The sequence below is a fragment of the Spermophilus citellus genome, assembly GCF_964194105.1.
Source record: "Spermophilus citellus genome assembly, chromosome: 3".
Classification (NCBI taxonomy): domain Eukaryota; kingdom Metazoa; phylum Chordata; class Mammalia; order Rodentia; family Sciuridae; genus Spermophilus; species Spermophilus citellus.
In genome coordinates, this window is record NC_138184.1 from 208,212,704 (window position 1) to 208,230,062 (window position 17,359).

Here is a 17,359-nt window from a genome sequence, read left to right on the forward strand (position 1 = left end):
GCTGAAGGAGACCCAAAGCCCAAACTGCATCTGCCATCTGACACTGCCTCTTTGGTTCACTGACTACGGGGCACCCAGAAAGTTTTGAGTTTTTCTGTTAGGGTGCCCAAGTCTGTTCCTGCTCCTTCTGACTACTTGACTTAGGAGCCAAGTCCTGAACTCCAAAGAGCTCTGAAGAGTCCAGGACCACAGAAATGCCCAGTCTTTGTTCAAAATAAATATCCCGTGGGTTCCGTGGCACAGGTCTGTAATCCCAGCCGAGGAAGAAGGATTCCAAGTGTGAGGCCAGCAGCCTGGCAACTTAGAACTTGTCTCAAAATAAAAAGGACTGAGGATGTAGCTCAGTGGTAAGGCTGCTCCTGGGTTCAATCCCTAGTGCTGCCCCCGCCCCAAAATCATTCATTACACACACACACACACACACACACACACACACACTCCCACCGCCCCCCCACACACCACAGCCAGAGGGAAAATGCTCCTTTTCCACATTTTAATGTTAAATCCCTGAGGGTCAGGGGAAGACTTTTCTTCCATGAGGTATTGGGCTTGAGAGCAGAACTTGGCCTAAGGCAGGCTACCCTGGACCCCTTACAAATAAAGCTGCTCAGTCTATCTGGTGGCTCCAAAGCATCTGCAGGTCCAAAGATGTGGGCATCCTAAAAATCCTGTCTGTTCTGGTTCTAGGTGGGGACGGGGACATCCCAGAATCCAGTGTCACATCAACTTACTCCCTGGGGACAGCAGCCTTCAGAGATAGCAAGCGAAGTTAGAATGAATTCAACTTCTGGGGCTCTGGGCCCTTGACAATGTATCTCAGAAACTTGGGATCCCCCTTCCCAGGAAAGGGGCAATGCCTCAGGCAGGAAGTGGCAAGTCACCTGTGACCCAGGGAAGCAGCTGAGGGGTGAGTCATGCTGGGCTCTCACTGGGTGGGGAGGGAAGGGGCAGCAAGCTCCAGTGAATGCAGAGACTGCTTCTGGGGTAGTTTCAGAGGAGCTGCCCTGGACATTGTTTAAGCAGAGCGATGGGACATGTGACCCAGGCTTCTCTTCTTCCTTTGTCAGTTGAATAGCCGATGCTCAAAACTCCCAAAGCTCTTGGGGTTTAACGCTACCTGTCTTGAAACTGGTATCCCGAGGATTCATGTAGTGTCCTCTGGAGATTGAGATATGGTGCTTTGGAGCTGCATGGAGTTGGAGTCACAGGTGTCAGAAGCACTAGTCTGGAGACCTCATTGTACAGCTGAATGCCTGAGGCTCACAGAAGCTCCATCCAGGAGCTCAAGGTCACCGCTGGTAATTGGAAGGGACTAGAACTAACAGCTCTGGTGGCCCGACCTCTGGTGGTGGGGGGGTTGGTGAGCACCAACTACAACACACGACCATGCAGGGAGAAAGAAAATTTGGGGAATGAACGAAGGGGAAAGTGGAAGAGGGGATGGGCAAAGAGCAGGAAACCAAACGAAAATTCTTCCCTTTGTTTTACAGCTTTTTAACAAAGCCACGGGCAGCGCTGGTCAGACTGCCTGAGCAGCATCGCCATCTGGCGGTCATCAAGGGCATGCGTACTAGGAAGGAATGTCCAGTTGGTCTAAGGCAGCAATGGCTCACTGGGGAAACCAGCTGCTGTCCCACCTGAGGCAGGGTGGAAGCTGGCAGAGAGCCGAGGAACTACTGTTTTGGCTGATCCTCCCAGAGGAGATGGCTTTTCAAGGTACTAGTGGAAACTCTTCTCAGCCCCATTTCTAGCCAGCAGCCATCCTTATCTGAGGACAGAACTGTGGGCAGGGCCTCCTGGTTATTATTACCTGTGGGCAACACATTCTCTTCCCACACTAATCCGGTCAACTGTCTTATAAAATTATGTTGTTCAGAGGAACTGGAGGAACAGCAGGTTGTTTAGGTACCAGGGAATTAATTTAGGGACTCTACCACATCCCCAACCCTTGTCTTGTATTTAGAGATGGGGTCTCACTGAGTTGCTTAGTGCCTCGCCATTGCTGAGACTGGTTTGAAAAATCCTCCCTCAGCCTCCAGAGCTGCTGGGATTATAGGCGTGTGCTACCGGGCTCAGAGACATCATGGGGCTCTTATCTTATTGATCAAGGTCCAGCCATTTGCCAAGGTATATACACATTTTATTTAAAAAAGTTTACAGTTTTCATTATACACAACTATTAAGAGGTTATAGTCAGAGGAGGCATTTGTCTTGGTGACAGACATGCCACAAGATCATCACAATGCAAGGAAAAAGGTGAAAGGAAGGAGATGGGGCAAGGAAAAAATAAGCAATAAAAAGCTTCGATTTCAATGAAGGGCTGGTAAGTCCCTTTTCTCTCTTCAAGTATCACACAATATGTACCAAATACAATCAGTAAATAATGGCCATTTCTTCCCAAGCCCACAGCCAAGATAAGTATTGGCTAACTTAAGAGCCCTGGCCCTTCCTCAGGTGAGCAAAAACCCTCCTGCCCCAGAGGGCTCCACTCCATCCAGTCCCTGACGGGATCACAAGGTGTCCAGTGGCCAGAGGAAGTATGAACATGGATTCAGAAGTCCAGAGAAATGCAGTTCTTTGTGCCCAATCAGAAATGATTTGATTTTACTCAACAAGGCTGTGAACCCAGTTAGGAAGTTGATGAAATGAAGTAAAACTCTTGCTCACTTTTGTAAATGGCTTTCACTTTTCTAATCGAGTCACTAAAACATTAAAGGGCCACATGCCATTTAAAATCAAAAAGTAGTTCCCAGAAACATGTGCCTAGGAACTTGACCCACAGAGGCTAGCAGAGGGCCTGTCATGATTTTCGGCCATCCCAGCAGGAGGCCTAGGAAAAGCAAGCATCAGGCCAAGGCCATCTAGGGCTTCAGGGAGCCTTTTTGAGGGCAAAATTCCTTCAAGGGGAGACACTCCTCTGCAGCCTAGCCAGTTGGCAATTAGAACAGTTTTTGAAGTGGATGAAAAGTATCAGCATTGGAGAGTTTATATGGCAACTTTGATAATTATCTCACTAGTAGAAAATGCTGGTTGAAAATGCACAGTAACCTCAAGAAGAGTGAGGAGACTGAAGACAAGCTCAAACGCCAGTGTCTGATTGGCTACCGCTGAACGTGGCCCAATGGTCACCATGCTGGGCTTCTGGAGGGCATTGGGTTCATGCTGCAGGGCTACAGTCACCTGGCTCCTTAGTGCTTGGTGAGAGCTTGAGCTGTCATTTAAATAGGGGCAAAGGATAGTGTGTGCTGGTAAACCAGTTAGGATTTCAAAAATTATGGATACCAAGAGTAATTTCCAGATGCAGCTTTTGACTTACTTCCATTGCCTCTAAAGCCAAGCATGTTCAGCAGAGCGCGCGCACACACACACCCGCCCCAACACCCTGGAACCATCTCTGGAGGCTGAGTGTTAGAAGGGACACTTTTGGACAGCTCCGAAAGGCTTTTGGTGTTGTAACCCCCTCTACTGCAGATTTAACTCCTCTCATAGGTGAGCAACTTAGAGACCCAGCCAGGCCTTCTTCCTTCTCTGTACCACCTGTATTAGCTCCTATTCCACCCTGCCCAGGACCTGGGAAGGAGCAGTGTTACAGAAGAGAACCTTCTAACCTACCAAAAGCCAATTTCCCAGAGCTGAGGAAAAGGCCAAGTGCCAAAACATGCCTGCGACCAGGGTTAGTGCCAAGATGGGGTTAGTGCACAGAACCAGGGTAGTGTGATTTGGGTAGGAATCACAGGAGCTTCCATTGCTAACAGAAGCCCAATTAGACCTTCCCCACAAACTCAAAAACACGCACTCACGCACACTCCGTAACCACACTCAGACTTGCTGCTTAGCCCTTGCAGCCCCCACCTGTCTTCACGTGGAAATTCTGCACAAACAGCCCCGGACTGCTGCCACTTCACGCCAGGCAAGCTGATGGCTTTTCCCTGAAGCAAAGTGGAGATGATTTCCCAGTGAGGGGCAGAGCTGTGACGCTGCTCACAGACCTTCCCTAAACTTTGTTCTATTAGGGATTTTTTTTTTCTTGGACAAGATCAAAACCAATTATTTTTTTTGGAAAGGTAATTAGAACACTATTGTTTGTACAATATTGAAAAAATACAATTTATTGTTTGAACTCAAATCATCACCCAGCACTTCAAGCCTACTCTAAGGAGCACCTACAGTAAAGGCTACAGAACAAGCAAACTGCTAAAGTGCAGGGAAGCAGGTCCCACAGGGCTGGCAGAGACCCTCCCTCCCGCAAGGCCATGAAAAGACAGCAAGCCAGGTCAAGTACACCATCACATGTTAAATAGTTAATACTACCCTTCCAACACGCCACAAATGCTAGCAATAGTCAGTATAGTTAACTAACCACAGCCCTACAGAACTGCATTTTTCAAAAAGAAAACCTTTTGCTTCATGCCCATAATTAACATAAAATTAGTAAATTCTGTCTTTTTATTTAGGAAAATAATCATGCTAAAAAGCAAGTTGTACTTTATAGATTTTCAAAGAAAAGATTGATTGTGCTTTTTGAATTAAAAAAAAAATAGGGTATTCTTCCAACCTCACTGACTTAAACCTTGTGGAATACAGCACTTCTAAACTAAAGACACACATCAGAAAGAAAAATTATCCCAGGGATACTCAAAAGTTGTCTTTAGAGGCTTTTAGGATTGACTAATTCTGCTTTTGTCCTACTGGTTGCAGGGCAGGGGTGGGGAGCTGCTGTCTATAATGTCTCCAAATTCCCCTCCAGGTACAGCAGGCAACACTCAGATTTGAAAGAAAATTCCACCGCAACCTGGACGCAGGTTTAGGTGAGCAAACACGGGACTAGCAGGCATTTTAAACTGAATTGCTCTGAACCCACCCAGGACAGAAAGCGACCTTCCTTCACAACCCACCCTACTAGTGCATGTTTCAGGATCCCTTCTTCCTTGTCAGTCACTCTCTGAAGACAGCGGTTTTTCCCATGTAGAGCCACTTTGGGTACAAGAAACTTTATTTGTTCCAATTATTATGCATCTTAAATTTAGCACATGTGTTGGGTCTGAAATACTCATTTCCCACTCCCACAAGCATATGATGACCAGGCTGCTGCCAGGAGCAGCAGCAGGAGAGAAAACAAAACCCAAGCATTAAAGAGAGCCCAGGGCCTTGCAGCCACCAGGCAGATCTTCTTCCCAGGTCTAAAAATCCACTGAGCGGCTTGTCCAGCGAGGAGACCATCTCTTGGTAGGTGAAGTTTAAGTTTGTTACCTGTCTAAGCACAATTCTCACACACATCCACACACACCAAAAAAAAAAACAAAAACCCAAAAAACAAAAAAAACCCAACAGTTAAAAAAAAAAAAAAAAAAAAAAAACCCACACACACATACACAAAAAAACCCAAACAAACAAAAAAACCACCACCAACAAACAACAAGCCCCGCCAGTTTAAAGCTCTTAGTCCAGGGCCGTGGTCTCAAGCTGGCCCAACACTAGGATGTGACTTTTCACTGTTGGATGAGAGGAAGCATCTTCCAGTCACTTTTCTCCTCCTGTCCGCTCAAAAAAGGTCTGGATTACAAGCTGTACCCCCAAGAAAAAGAATTGGGTTCAGAAAACACTTCCAAAAAGCTTCTCCAAAGCAAAATGCTGTGGCCACAGGTCTGGTAGCGTGAAGGGCAGGAATCTACGTATAAAAATGTACTTTAATCAGTCAAAAAGATGTTTTAAGTTCCAATTCTCCAATTGGCTCCCTGTTTTACACTGTTACTCCACAGAAACGGGCCCACTGAGGACTCTTGGAGGAGCAGCTGATTCGTACATGGCTGGCTCTACATGCTCCCACAGCAGGCCTCTTCCTCCCCAATTTTTTCCTTTCCACTTTGAAAAAGCACTATTCTATCTTCATGTCCAAGAGCTGGTTGGTTTGGTTTGTTTCTTTGGAACCATCAATAAAAGAAGCAACTTTTTCCTGTTAGTTTTACTCATGTCTACCTATCGAGCGGCTATTTCTTTTGACAGTTCAGTAGCACATAGGCTGACTTGGCCAAATGGACTTATGAATGCATGCATTCAGACCGCATATTGCTACCAAAATGGAATGTGGGAATATGCTATGCACCTCAGGTTGAGAAATGACCAAGAAATCAAGATCTAAAGGGTGATATATAATATATATATATCAATGCTATTATTCATAAAAACCTTGTTTAGTAATAAAAAAAATTGCTTTGTTTAAATATGAATATTATAGTCTGCTTCTCATGGTTAGGAAATAATAGTCTTTCTGAAAAGCAGGTGCTTTTTCTACTACAACTCCATGTCCTGGGCCTCATCTTCTGAAAAGTCAGACATAGAACTCTCCGATGAGCTGTCACCAGTGCCCTCTTCTTGCTCCTTCAGGGCCTCCTCCGTTGCATATTTTTGGATGTACTCTGCATGGGGTGGGGGAAAGAAAACACCGGTAGGTGAGTGGGCAGACATGTGCTTTAGTGACCCCAATGCTGTCAAGTCCCACAGAGGTTCAGACTCCTCTTCTATAGCAGGGGCGACAAGATGACATTTAGTATGGTCATTGTAGCTAAGGGGGATCCTACAGGGGAGATGGCAGTGGCAACACGGAATACTTGATTTTCAGAAGGATAACTACCTTTCATCACCATCCTGGAATGCTGGAGGGGTGGGAGAAATGATATTTCTCCACACTTGATATGTTTTACTTTGATGTTAATAAAGCGACTCACACCCCAGATACAACAGGACTAGTTAGGATTCCACAGAAATTTATGAGAAAATCCCCATCGTTTTCAGATTTGCAGTTGTATAATTACAGCTAGATCTATTATTATTTAGTCTACACAGATCCTGCCTGTCAGATTTTGGAAGCAGCCAGCAAAAATCATCTCCCAGACTGTTCATCAGAATGAGCTGCTATTTGGAGGCACAGGAGCCTCTGCGTGATTTTACCATGCATTATTCACCTGAAGATTTATGCTGCTAGTGCCTAGTCTCAGTCTACTGGCTGAAAAAGAATTTAAGAACTGCTGAATAAACAATGAACATGTTCCCAAAACTGCACACTGTTTTCAAGTAAATCACACACAATATGAAGAGATAGGCAGATAGTACAAATCACATCAAGAATGCAAGCTGGTGCCAGTGACACGCGCCTGCAATCCCAGCAACTTGGGAGGCTGAGGTTCAAGGCCAGCCCCAGAAACTTGGTGAGGCCCTAATCAACTTAGTGAGACCCTGTTTTAAAATTTAAAAAAAAAAAAAATTGAGCTGCAAATGGCTCAGTGGTAAAGTACCTCAGAGTTCAATCCCCAGTAACCCCTACCCTCTGATAAAAAGATTGCAAGCTGTTCAGGCACAGTGGTACACTCCTGTAATCTCAGCAAGTCGGGACATTGAGGCAGGAGAATTACAAGTTTGAGGCCAACCTCACTGACTTAGCAAGGCCTTGTCTCAGAAAAAAAGTGGGGGTAGTGGGGGTGGGAGTGGTTTGGTATAGCTCCATGGTAGAGCAACCTGAATTCCCACTACCACACCCACCCACCCACACACAAATGTTAAGCAGGACACACACAAAATCACGTGTCCTTGTAGTTTTGTCTTTTCTACTATGTTGTTGCAGGGATGGAGATAGGCAGATGGCTTCATGGACTGCCAACTTCTAGGAAACCACAGGGCTATAGCTAAGAATATTTTTCATATTTTCTTTACAAAGTTTGTAGACTTGAAACTTTAAGCCCTTTAAGTTCATTAACAAAACTTGATACCAAGATCATGAAGTTTAACTAGCCCTAATCTAGGTAAGAATTTACTTTTTGGAGTGAGAGAAATATTAAAGCCTTAGAAATTTTATTTGTGCCTGGCTATTCTGCTTCTTCACAGAAATTGGTCACACTAACATTGTTTTTTGACATTGTAATTTGATCTATCAGCTTTCTTTAGTATAGTCAAGGGACAGAGCTGGCCTATAATCCTGGCACTTGGGAGGCTGCTCAAGCACCAGTAGGAAAGCAGCTTGGGAAGAAATCAGTGGAGGGTCCTGGGAGGGAGGTCACAACCACACTGATCCCAAGCTCTGGTAGCTGCAGCATAGGACAGGCCATTCTAGGAGAAAGACTTGGAAAAGGTAAGTGGCTGGGAGTGAGAGCACAGCGACAAAAGAGAACTGTTTGAGTCTTCTTTCTTGAAAGAAATCTGAAGTACATAAGGCAGAATAGTGAGGTTTTGCTACAGGTCAGTGGTGTGTTTATGGTAATTGTTTTTCTCCATAGATTTGAAACTATCCATGACAATGAAACTATCCATTAACAAAAGAAAACTCCTCCAACTTGATTGTCACATAGTGACACATTTAGAGAAGTAAAGGCAAAGATGTCGATTACCTCAGTAGCAGAAAACCTGGAATGGCACACTTCATGCCACTCAGCAAAGGTTTTTGAGCAGAAAGTGACATCTTTACACAGCTCTAAGGGTGCCCAGTTCTTCAGGCTGTTCAATATTTAAACCTGTTTTCAGGTTTCATTTCAAATGTACACTCTAAAATGGCACTGACAAGTTTCCAGGACAGGAAAGGGTTCGAAGTGATGTAAATGTGCTGCTTTTGTGGTGACTGCCACACAACAGCTATGCCTGTCAGGCAGCCTGGGAGAGGGTCAGGCTGAGACACACACATTTGGAAAGCATTGACCTGGAGGAGTACCTGATACTGAGAGAAGTGGATAGCTCCCCAATGGGGTACAGAGGGGTCTAAAGACCAATACATATGAGAATAGTCACATTTGGCAAGTGAAATGAGAAATTTTCAGAAAGGTAAAGAGTGAAAGATCAAAGCTGCAGAGAGGCTGAAGAAAATGGAACTTGAGATGGGTCCACAGGATCAGAAGAATTGAGGTCACAGATTCAGGAGAAGAGGGGAAACAACTACAGGAGTTTAAGGCAAGGAAGCAGGAAGTTTGAAGATGAAATAGATAGCAAGATTCCTAGAGGACCCCACATGAGCAGATAAAGGCTTCTGAAACAGGGCAGCTCTGACAGCTGGGATAGAAGAGGAAGGGGATAGCTGGGAGAACAAAACACAGGCTGGTGAGAGGAGTGAGTTTCAGAAATAAAGTGGGACACTTCTTATTCCTGTGAGGACAAAGAAAAGGTGGGAGGGCTAGATAATAAAGGCACAGCAGGAGGTAGGGATGCACTCAGGTCTGATGGCCTTGAGTCCTCAGGTCACCAGGAAGATAAAATGATCACCAATTAACAATGGATTCCTTTTGTAACTGGGACCAGAGAAGATATGCACAAAAATAAGGCTAATGTTAAACTGCTGAGGCATAATGAATATGAGAGCTATAGAAATATATTCTGCACTGAGATATCTGTGGTTTGCAGATGCTGTTAAGCGATTCCTATGTCAAATTTTAGTATGTTCTCATAATAGAACTTTATCTGGTTGAAATGACTGCCTCTTTTTTGGAATACCTGTTCACTTGGATATGCAGATACTGTGCTACATAAATTAAATATTAATTTGAGATCTAAGTAAATTATACTAGATTTATTTCTGCTTTATCTAAAGAAAAGCTCCAAACAATACCCTACAGAGACTACAGAAAATGAGGAAACAAACAGAAGGAAAATAACTGTTCAATAAATACGCACAATGCTCCTGTTTGTTTTATGCCTGACACAGTTAAGACTTAAGGACTACAAATAAGAACTATATCTTCAAGCTCTAATAAAAACTACTGCAGTCTCTTACAAATATATCTCAAAGGCCCACACATTTTGAGAAAGCTGACACATGGATCCTCTGCAGATGAGCAAGTTGTATTAAAACTGGGAGGATACCAGTGCCTGCCATTTGTTAAGAGCAGGTACACTTTCACCAATTGACTTTTTCTTCTTTTTAATTGAGTTTTATGTATCTAGACTTTTCAAATGTGAAAGTTCTCAAAAACACAGAGGTGAAAAGGAAAAGTCAATGATCATGAGTAAGACCACTGGAACTATAGCTTTCTTTCACATATTTTCCTTTCAATAAAATTTCAGCCCCATTAGTATACAAGCTGTCTTAATTATGGGAGAGAAAAGGATTCTAAATCCTAAGGGCAAGCCAATTGGCACTCTACATGATAAACTGGAGGTTGGCAAGTACTACAACTGTCTCTTTTTTTAGGTCAGAGAAAAATTGAGGAACTAAGCAACTTAAGACTTTTAAGTGACTTAAATTCTTTTGATTCCACTTTAAACTATGTACCTTCTTACCTTTAATTTTCTGCTTGTATTCTTCTGGTCGGTGGAGGTACATGGCTGCAGCATCACCATTGAGAGGATCTATGGGGTTAGGATAGGCCAACAACTGGGGCAGGAAGGATTCAAATATATTGGTAAGATCTGAAACAGACAAACAAACAAGCACTTCATGCATGGGAACAGGAACATGCAAGTTCACCTAAACCAGAATTCAGCAGTAAAACCTGCTTAACTTCTTAGATTAAAAAAAAAAAAAAAGTTGTTTTTTTGTGTTTTTTTTTTTTTACTTCATCTGCTATTATTTTTGTTTATTTTTATGTGGTGCTGAGGATTGAACCTGTGCCTCACATGTACCACTGAGCCACAACCCCAGCCCCTTAGTTTTTTAAAATTACACGAGGATGACTTTCCATAAAAGTGTGCACCACTATATGTGACCTATATTACATATGCATTTCAATGACAACTGAACTTTTAAATTTGAATTAATTTTTTTTGCAGTGGGTGGTAGGAATCAAGCCCAAGGTTTCATGCATGGCAGGCAAGTGCTCTGCCACTGAGCCCTTTCTCCCCAGCCCTTATATTTTTAGATTTTGAGGCAGGGTCTCATTAAGTTGCCCAGGCCGACTTTGTCCTTGAGATCCTCTTGCTTCAGCCTTCTGAATCATTGGGATATGCCACCATGCCCAATTTAATTTTAACTTGAAGAACCAGATTCAGATATACCTGATATTTGCTTTGAAAGGCAATTCTCCTTAAAATATAAATAATATATGATAATAATATATTTAATTTTGTGGTACTGGGATGGAACTCAGGGCCTCAGCAAGCACTATTCACTGAGCCATATCCCCAGCCCCAATTTTCCAATTCCAAGTTACTCTATTTTCCAAAATGAAAACTTAGAAATACTGCACATATTACTAAAACTTGTGCCAATACTCTAAGGTACCCTATATTCTTACAAAATGAATAGTTTCTTAAAATAGCCATCTTTACAACTTTTAAAGTCCTCTAAAAAGTATTCAAGTACCAGATCTTATAAGAACTGAACAAAATTGTATAGGACTTGATATTTTAATTCTCACTTTTTTTTGTTGTTGTTGTTGTTACTAAGGATTGAACCCAGGGGCATTTTATCTCAGAGCTACATTTCCAGCTCTTTTTTTAGAGAAGGTTCTCACTAAGTTGTTTAGGGCCTCACTAAATTGCTGGGACTGGCCTCAAACTTGTGATCCTCCTGCCTCAGCATCTCAAGCCCCTGGGATTACAGGTATGCGCAATTGTGCCCATCTCTAATGATTTTTATTTTTACAATGAACCTTCTATGCAGTGTTACATGTGAATGCGCTGCCAAGTCATATCACTTGAGATTTGTGGTTTTTTAACCTCAGGTTTTGCTCCCCAGGGGAATCTGGCAATGATGGGAGACATTTTTGGTATTATAACTAGAGGCTGCAACTGGCATCTAGTGGGTAGAGTCCAGGGATGCACAGGATAGCCCCCCCACAACAAACAATTTTCTGGACCAGAACTACAGTGTTGAGGCTGAAGAAACTGGCTATTAAGAGGTGTGCAAAGCTTTTTGCAAAACATCAGTAAATACCTTAGGCTTTGTGGGCCCACTTAGTCTGTATTCAACAAACAGCTCTGCTACTGTAGCACAAAAGCAGCCAAAGATAACAGCTAAACAAATGGGTGTGGTTGTATGCCAGTAAAACTTTATATACAAAAATGGGTAGATTGTTTGCCAGACTCTGCTCTAGAAAACTCTCAACTTAAGAGGTGGCTCTTCCTTACCACTGTAAGGTTAAGAAACTGAGCAGTTAGAATACTCTGGAGCTGCATTATTCAACAGGACTTTCTGCAGTGATGAAAATTTTCTCTACCTGCACTGTCCAAAACAGTAACCACCAGTCACATGGCTAGAATGACTATGGGAATAAATTTTTCATTTTATTTAAATCTAATTTGAATTTAAATGACCACTAATGGCTAGAAGATGCTGGATTGGGAGGCACCAGTCTGAGAATGATGTACATAGCTCCTTAACAGCTAGATACTGAAACCAAACAACTTTTTTTTTTTTTTTTTTTTTTTTGATACCAGGATTGAACCCAAAGGCACATAACAACTGAGCCACATCCCCAGCCCTTTTAAAAAAATATTTTGAGAAAGGTCTTGCTAAATTGCTTAGGGTCTCACTAAGGGCTGGCTTTGACCTTTAAATCCTCCAGTCTCAGCCTCTGAGATTATAGGCCTGTACCACTGTGCTCAGCCTTTGTTTTCCCTCTCTTAATCCTTGGGTTGGTGGGTGAGTTTTTAAGGTAATGACAGAAAATGCCAAAGAGCAAGCAAACTAAAAAGATTCATTCAAACTCTCCATTTTACACATAAAGAAACCCAGGTACACAGAGGTTAAGTAATTTGCCAAAAAGGTTGGATTTCAAACCTGGACATATCCACTATGCTACCTCTGTTAATGGATTAAAAAAAAAGGAGAGGGGGAATGTTTCAATTTTCATGATAGCACAAGCTCCCCATATCTCTGCAGCAAAACTGTACAACTTCTTGGGCAGGGGAGCCAAAGCCCACGGCTTAGAGACGAATCCACCCCTTTCTACAAGTGCTAGTCCAGCAGGACAAGCTCTAAGAAAACCATGTTTGGGCGTTTCTATGGTCCTTTCTAAGAAGCAATATGCTTGTTTTTAAGAGGAAGTGACCCACACTAGTGACAGAGCTAGAGGCTTCTGTCACTCAGAAGGATTAGCTGCTGACTACACCTACCAAACAACAGAAATCCTTACAAAAGTATAGGTTCTGTTCTCTGTAAGTAATACCGAGAAGTGCTTCAGGGCTATAGAAATGCTGCAAACAATATACTATATAACCAGAGGTTTCTTGTATCACAGAAAGAGATTTTATACCCTTTCCTACTACCTTTAAGTTTTCACAAGCTACCAATAAGTGGCTTTGCCTACGTGTTTGTTCCAAACAAGTAAAAGAGCCCTTAATTATTGGTTCTTGCTTCCTGTGTTAACACACTTTTGATCCATTTTTACAGCTGCACTGAGTCACATCTACAACGAAGAACAGAAAAGGAAAGTCCATACCTTGGCTCTGGGTGAAGATGATAGCTTCTGCAGGCCATCTTAAGATGTTCTGGTCCTGACCACTTTAAAGCAGTGTGGCATTCCTCAAAGTGGCTAATAAGGGTGCTAAGAAGCCACAGTTTTCCCAAAAAGGAACATCTCTTAGATGTGCAGATAATCTGCATTCAAGATAAAGATGCTGCAATGGCACAGTGGCACACACCTAAAATGCCAGCAAATTGGGAGACTGATGGCAAATTCTAGGCCAGCCTCGGCAAGACCCTGTCTCTTTCTCTTGTGTGGAGTCCTAGAGATCGAACCCAGGGATCTGTACATGCTAGGCAATTGCTCTACTCCTGTAGCTACATCCCCAGCTGATGACACCCTGTCCCAAAATAAAAAATAAAAAAAGAGCTTGAGATAAAGCTCAGTATACCCAATCTAGTGATTATAGTCAGCTGGCTCCATTTCTGGCTGCCCTATTTTGTACAAACTGTCCCAAGATCCCCGAGAAGCACAGTTTATGATGAGCCCTAGACTAAATCAGCAGGTATTGAAGTGTGGTTCTATAGCATTCATGTAATATTCTTACCCCAGTTAAGGAATAAAAACTATATATTCATATTATTTTTTTAAACACTCAAATCATGATTTCTCATCAAAAGCAGCATCATTTACCTCACTCAATCTACAGCAGTGGTCCCTAGGTGAGTCTAGATCTTAGCTATGAGTTTATCAAAATCACCCACAAAGCTCTTCATACCTACCCCAGGGCTTCCAACTAGGACTGGCTGGCCTTGCATGCACATGATACAAATATCTGAGCACAAATGAGCAGCCAGGGTCACTAGTCTATGCAGACCCTATCCCTAAAGACCAAACTGGAAAGGTGTGGCTATTTGTTTGCAGGTTCTTTGGCTTAAGAAAACACAGGTTTGTCAGCTGAGCTGAAGAGGCTATGGCTGAGCAGTCTTTCCTGACCTCTTCTTCTCTCTTTCTGCATACTGCAATCATCACCACCTTCTTCAGGTGGAAGTATGCCAAACCACAGGCAGGAAAAGGTGGATCCATTAAAGCAGCATTAAAAGGCTGATTTAGAGAATGGTAGGACACACATTGCTTAACACACTGTGGAGAGCAAGCAGATTCCATTAGGATGGAGTTTCCAGCAAAATGCAGGTTGGTTTCTCAGTGGTGAACAATGAATGAAAACCTAAAGTCTAATCTTGGGCCTTTCCTGACTTATTCTTTGACCTCGGGCAGGTCTCTTCCTCTCTGCATCTCAACTTCTGCAAAAAGAGAAGTGTAACACTGCTGTTCCTTACCAGGAAGTATTACACATTGCTAAAAATGACTATAACATCTGCCACAAACTACACTAAGGAGCTACACTAAAATATTAATACAAATGTACCATCTCTTAAGAGTAGAAATTTCAGCTACTGTAACCCTTAAGGATTAAATGTTAATTAAAATGAGTCACATAGAAAAACAAAATCATACTAATTCTTAATGTAAAGCCACCCTACCCCAGGTGATTCACAATAAGATGGCCTATCGTCTAAAGTGGAAAACACAGGAGGAACAAATAACACATCTATGTCTTATTCTTGGCTATTTATGATCCAGTGACCTTAAGTTATTTCTTCGTCCTCTATTTCCTTTGAACATCAAAATGGAAAATTTGGTAAAGTATGCTACTTTCTTGAGGTTATATTCCTATGGATGTTAAAGCAGGACACGGTCTGCCCACCAGGAAAGCAGGCCCCACTTAGCAAGCAGGCGGTCATCTTGGGGACTTTTATTTGCAGGATCTTCACTTGTTATATATAATAATTTTATATATATATATATATATATATATTTTTTTTTTTTTTAAGGTACCAGGGATTGAACCTAGGGATACTTAACCACTGAGCCACGTCCACAGTCCTTTTTGTTTTATTTTGAGACAGGGTCTCATTAAGTTGTTTAGGGCCTCACCAAGTTGAGACTGACTTTGAACTTATGATCCTCCTGCCTCAGCCTCCTGAGCTGCTAGGATTATAGGCATGTGCCACCGTGCCTATTTTTTCAGATTTAACACTTAAAAAAAAAAAAAAAAAAGCTGTGACTCAGATAATACCACTATCATATAATATAGTCACAACCAGGTGTCAAGAAAAATCAAAGCCATTCCTACTTTCTCAAAAGCCACCTAACTCACTCCTCTTTCTACTTCTACTCCCTGTTCTGGATGCCCATGTGCTGCTCCTTTTTACAAACAAAAAAGCAACTTATTTGAAAAGATAGCAGTTCCTGTACAGCAGTGTGAATTCTGAGGTATTTTTAAAAATTAGTTTTGTACTCTCTCACTCTGGGAAGTCTATTCTTAAATTTTTATTTTACTTATTTCTGGGGAGAGGAATAATCAAGTCCTATACTTCTGAAACCCATTCCCTCCTCTTAATAAAAAGTGTAGGTTTACTGCAACACCCTCGCCCCTGGGTGCCAAATCTTCAGAGGAAATGTAGTCAGGCTTTCTTCTTATACAACACTCAGTTTCCTGACTTGCCACAAGCTCTAACAAAACATCTCTAGTTCCTCTTCTTCCCAGCCTGTCTAGTCAAGCCCCATCCATATTCCAGCCCTGGATCAAGGCAGCCATCTTCTAGATAGCCTTCAGGGCTCCATACTCTTCCTTTTGTAATCAGGAAAAAAAAAACTTTCCTTAAATCAGTCAGGTAGGGGCTGGGGTTGTGGCTCAGCGTTAGAGTGCTTGCCTAGCAAGTGCAAGGTGCTGGGTTCAACCCTACCCCACATAAAAATAAATAAAGGTATTTTGTCCAACTAAAAAATACTAAAACAAAAAACAACCAATCAGGTAATTTCTCACTAAGGGCAAGTTGCTTTGGTCCAAAACTCTTCTTACTTCAGAAGCATGCTATCAAACAAACATAGAATTCTCTGTCCCTCTTCCCTCTGGTGGAAGACCTTCTTGCTGCCCAAGAGGAAAACCAAGGGAAGTCTGTTCTGTAATTTAGTGAAGAGAAGGGTTGAAAGGAGGGGAAGAAAATAAAAAATCCTGTTCACAGTTAGAAAGGGAAAAGATGCACAAAAATCACAACAGGTCAATTCTTATGGTCTAGAACTGATGATTCCCTCTGTGATTTACACAGAACTTTTCCCCCTGGGTCTAGCCAGTAGAGATGAACTAATGGCTAAATAAGCTGTGGTCACCTGGGCGTTTCAATCATGTTATTCATATCCTCAATACTAGGGAAAATCAGCTGCCAAATCCCCTAGGCTGACTTTTGCTCATCTTATAAGAAACTGTTGAATTCTTCATCATCAATCGCCGAGCAAGTCATAAACTGATAAATGGTAAGAACAAAGCCAACCATAAAAATGTCATTTCTTTCTTTAGACAAGTTTTTATTAGCAAGGGGTGGGGAGGCGGGTATCTACTGTTTGTATAAAAACCAGGTAGCTAAATTTTCAGTGGTAAGATTGAGGGCTGGGGATGTAGCTCAGGGGTCTAGTGCTGGCTTAGCCTACCTTTTCTTCCCCCTAACAAAGGAAAGGGAAAGTTTGGAATTAGGATAATAAGATTTCCAGAATATGTAATAATTTTGGGTTAATTAACACATCTTCATCTTTTGCTCTTTTTCCAGTTCCTAAGAAGTTGCAATAATTATATATTTGAGTTTTTACTTTCTTACTTTCATCCATAAACATTGAAAAAAACTAAAATTCTTATAATCCCAGTGACTAAGGAAGCTAAGGCAAGAAAATCGAGTTGGAGGCCAGCCTCTAACTTAGTGAGACCCTGCATCAAAAAATAGAAAGGAGCCAGGCGCAGTGGCACATGCATATAATCCCAGTGGCTCAGGAGGCTGAGGCAAGAGGATTGCAAGTTCAAAGTTAGCCTCAGCAACTTAGCGAGGCCCTAAGCAACTCAGCAAGACCCTATTTCTACGTAAAATATTAAAAGGGATGTGGATGTGCCTTAGTAGTTAAGTGCCCCTGAGTTAAATCTCTAGTAC

General features: G+C 42.3%; 1 protein-coding gene across 2 annotated transcripts in view; it reads right to left on the reverse strand.

Moving 5' to 3' along the window:
• Positions 1-2,126: 2,126 nt before the first annotated feature.
• Positions 2,127-17,359, reverse strand: part of UBE2H (ubiquitin conjugating enzyme E2 H) — a 100,728-nt gene continuing 85,495 nt past the window's right edge. For both annotated transcript variants that reach the window (XM_081284523.1, XM_081284522.1), the window contains 2 exons: positions 10,255-10,383; positions 2,127-6,416 (listed from right to left, as the gene is read on the reverse strand). In XM_081284523.1, the coding sequence (XP_081140649.1) occupies positions 6,292-6,416; positions 10,255-10,383 (254 nt within the window). In that variant the 3' untranslated portion in view covers positions 2,127-6,291. The remainder of the gene's footprint in view (positions 6,417-10,254; positions 10,384-17,359) is intronic.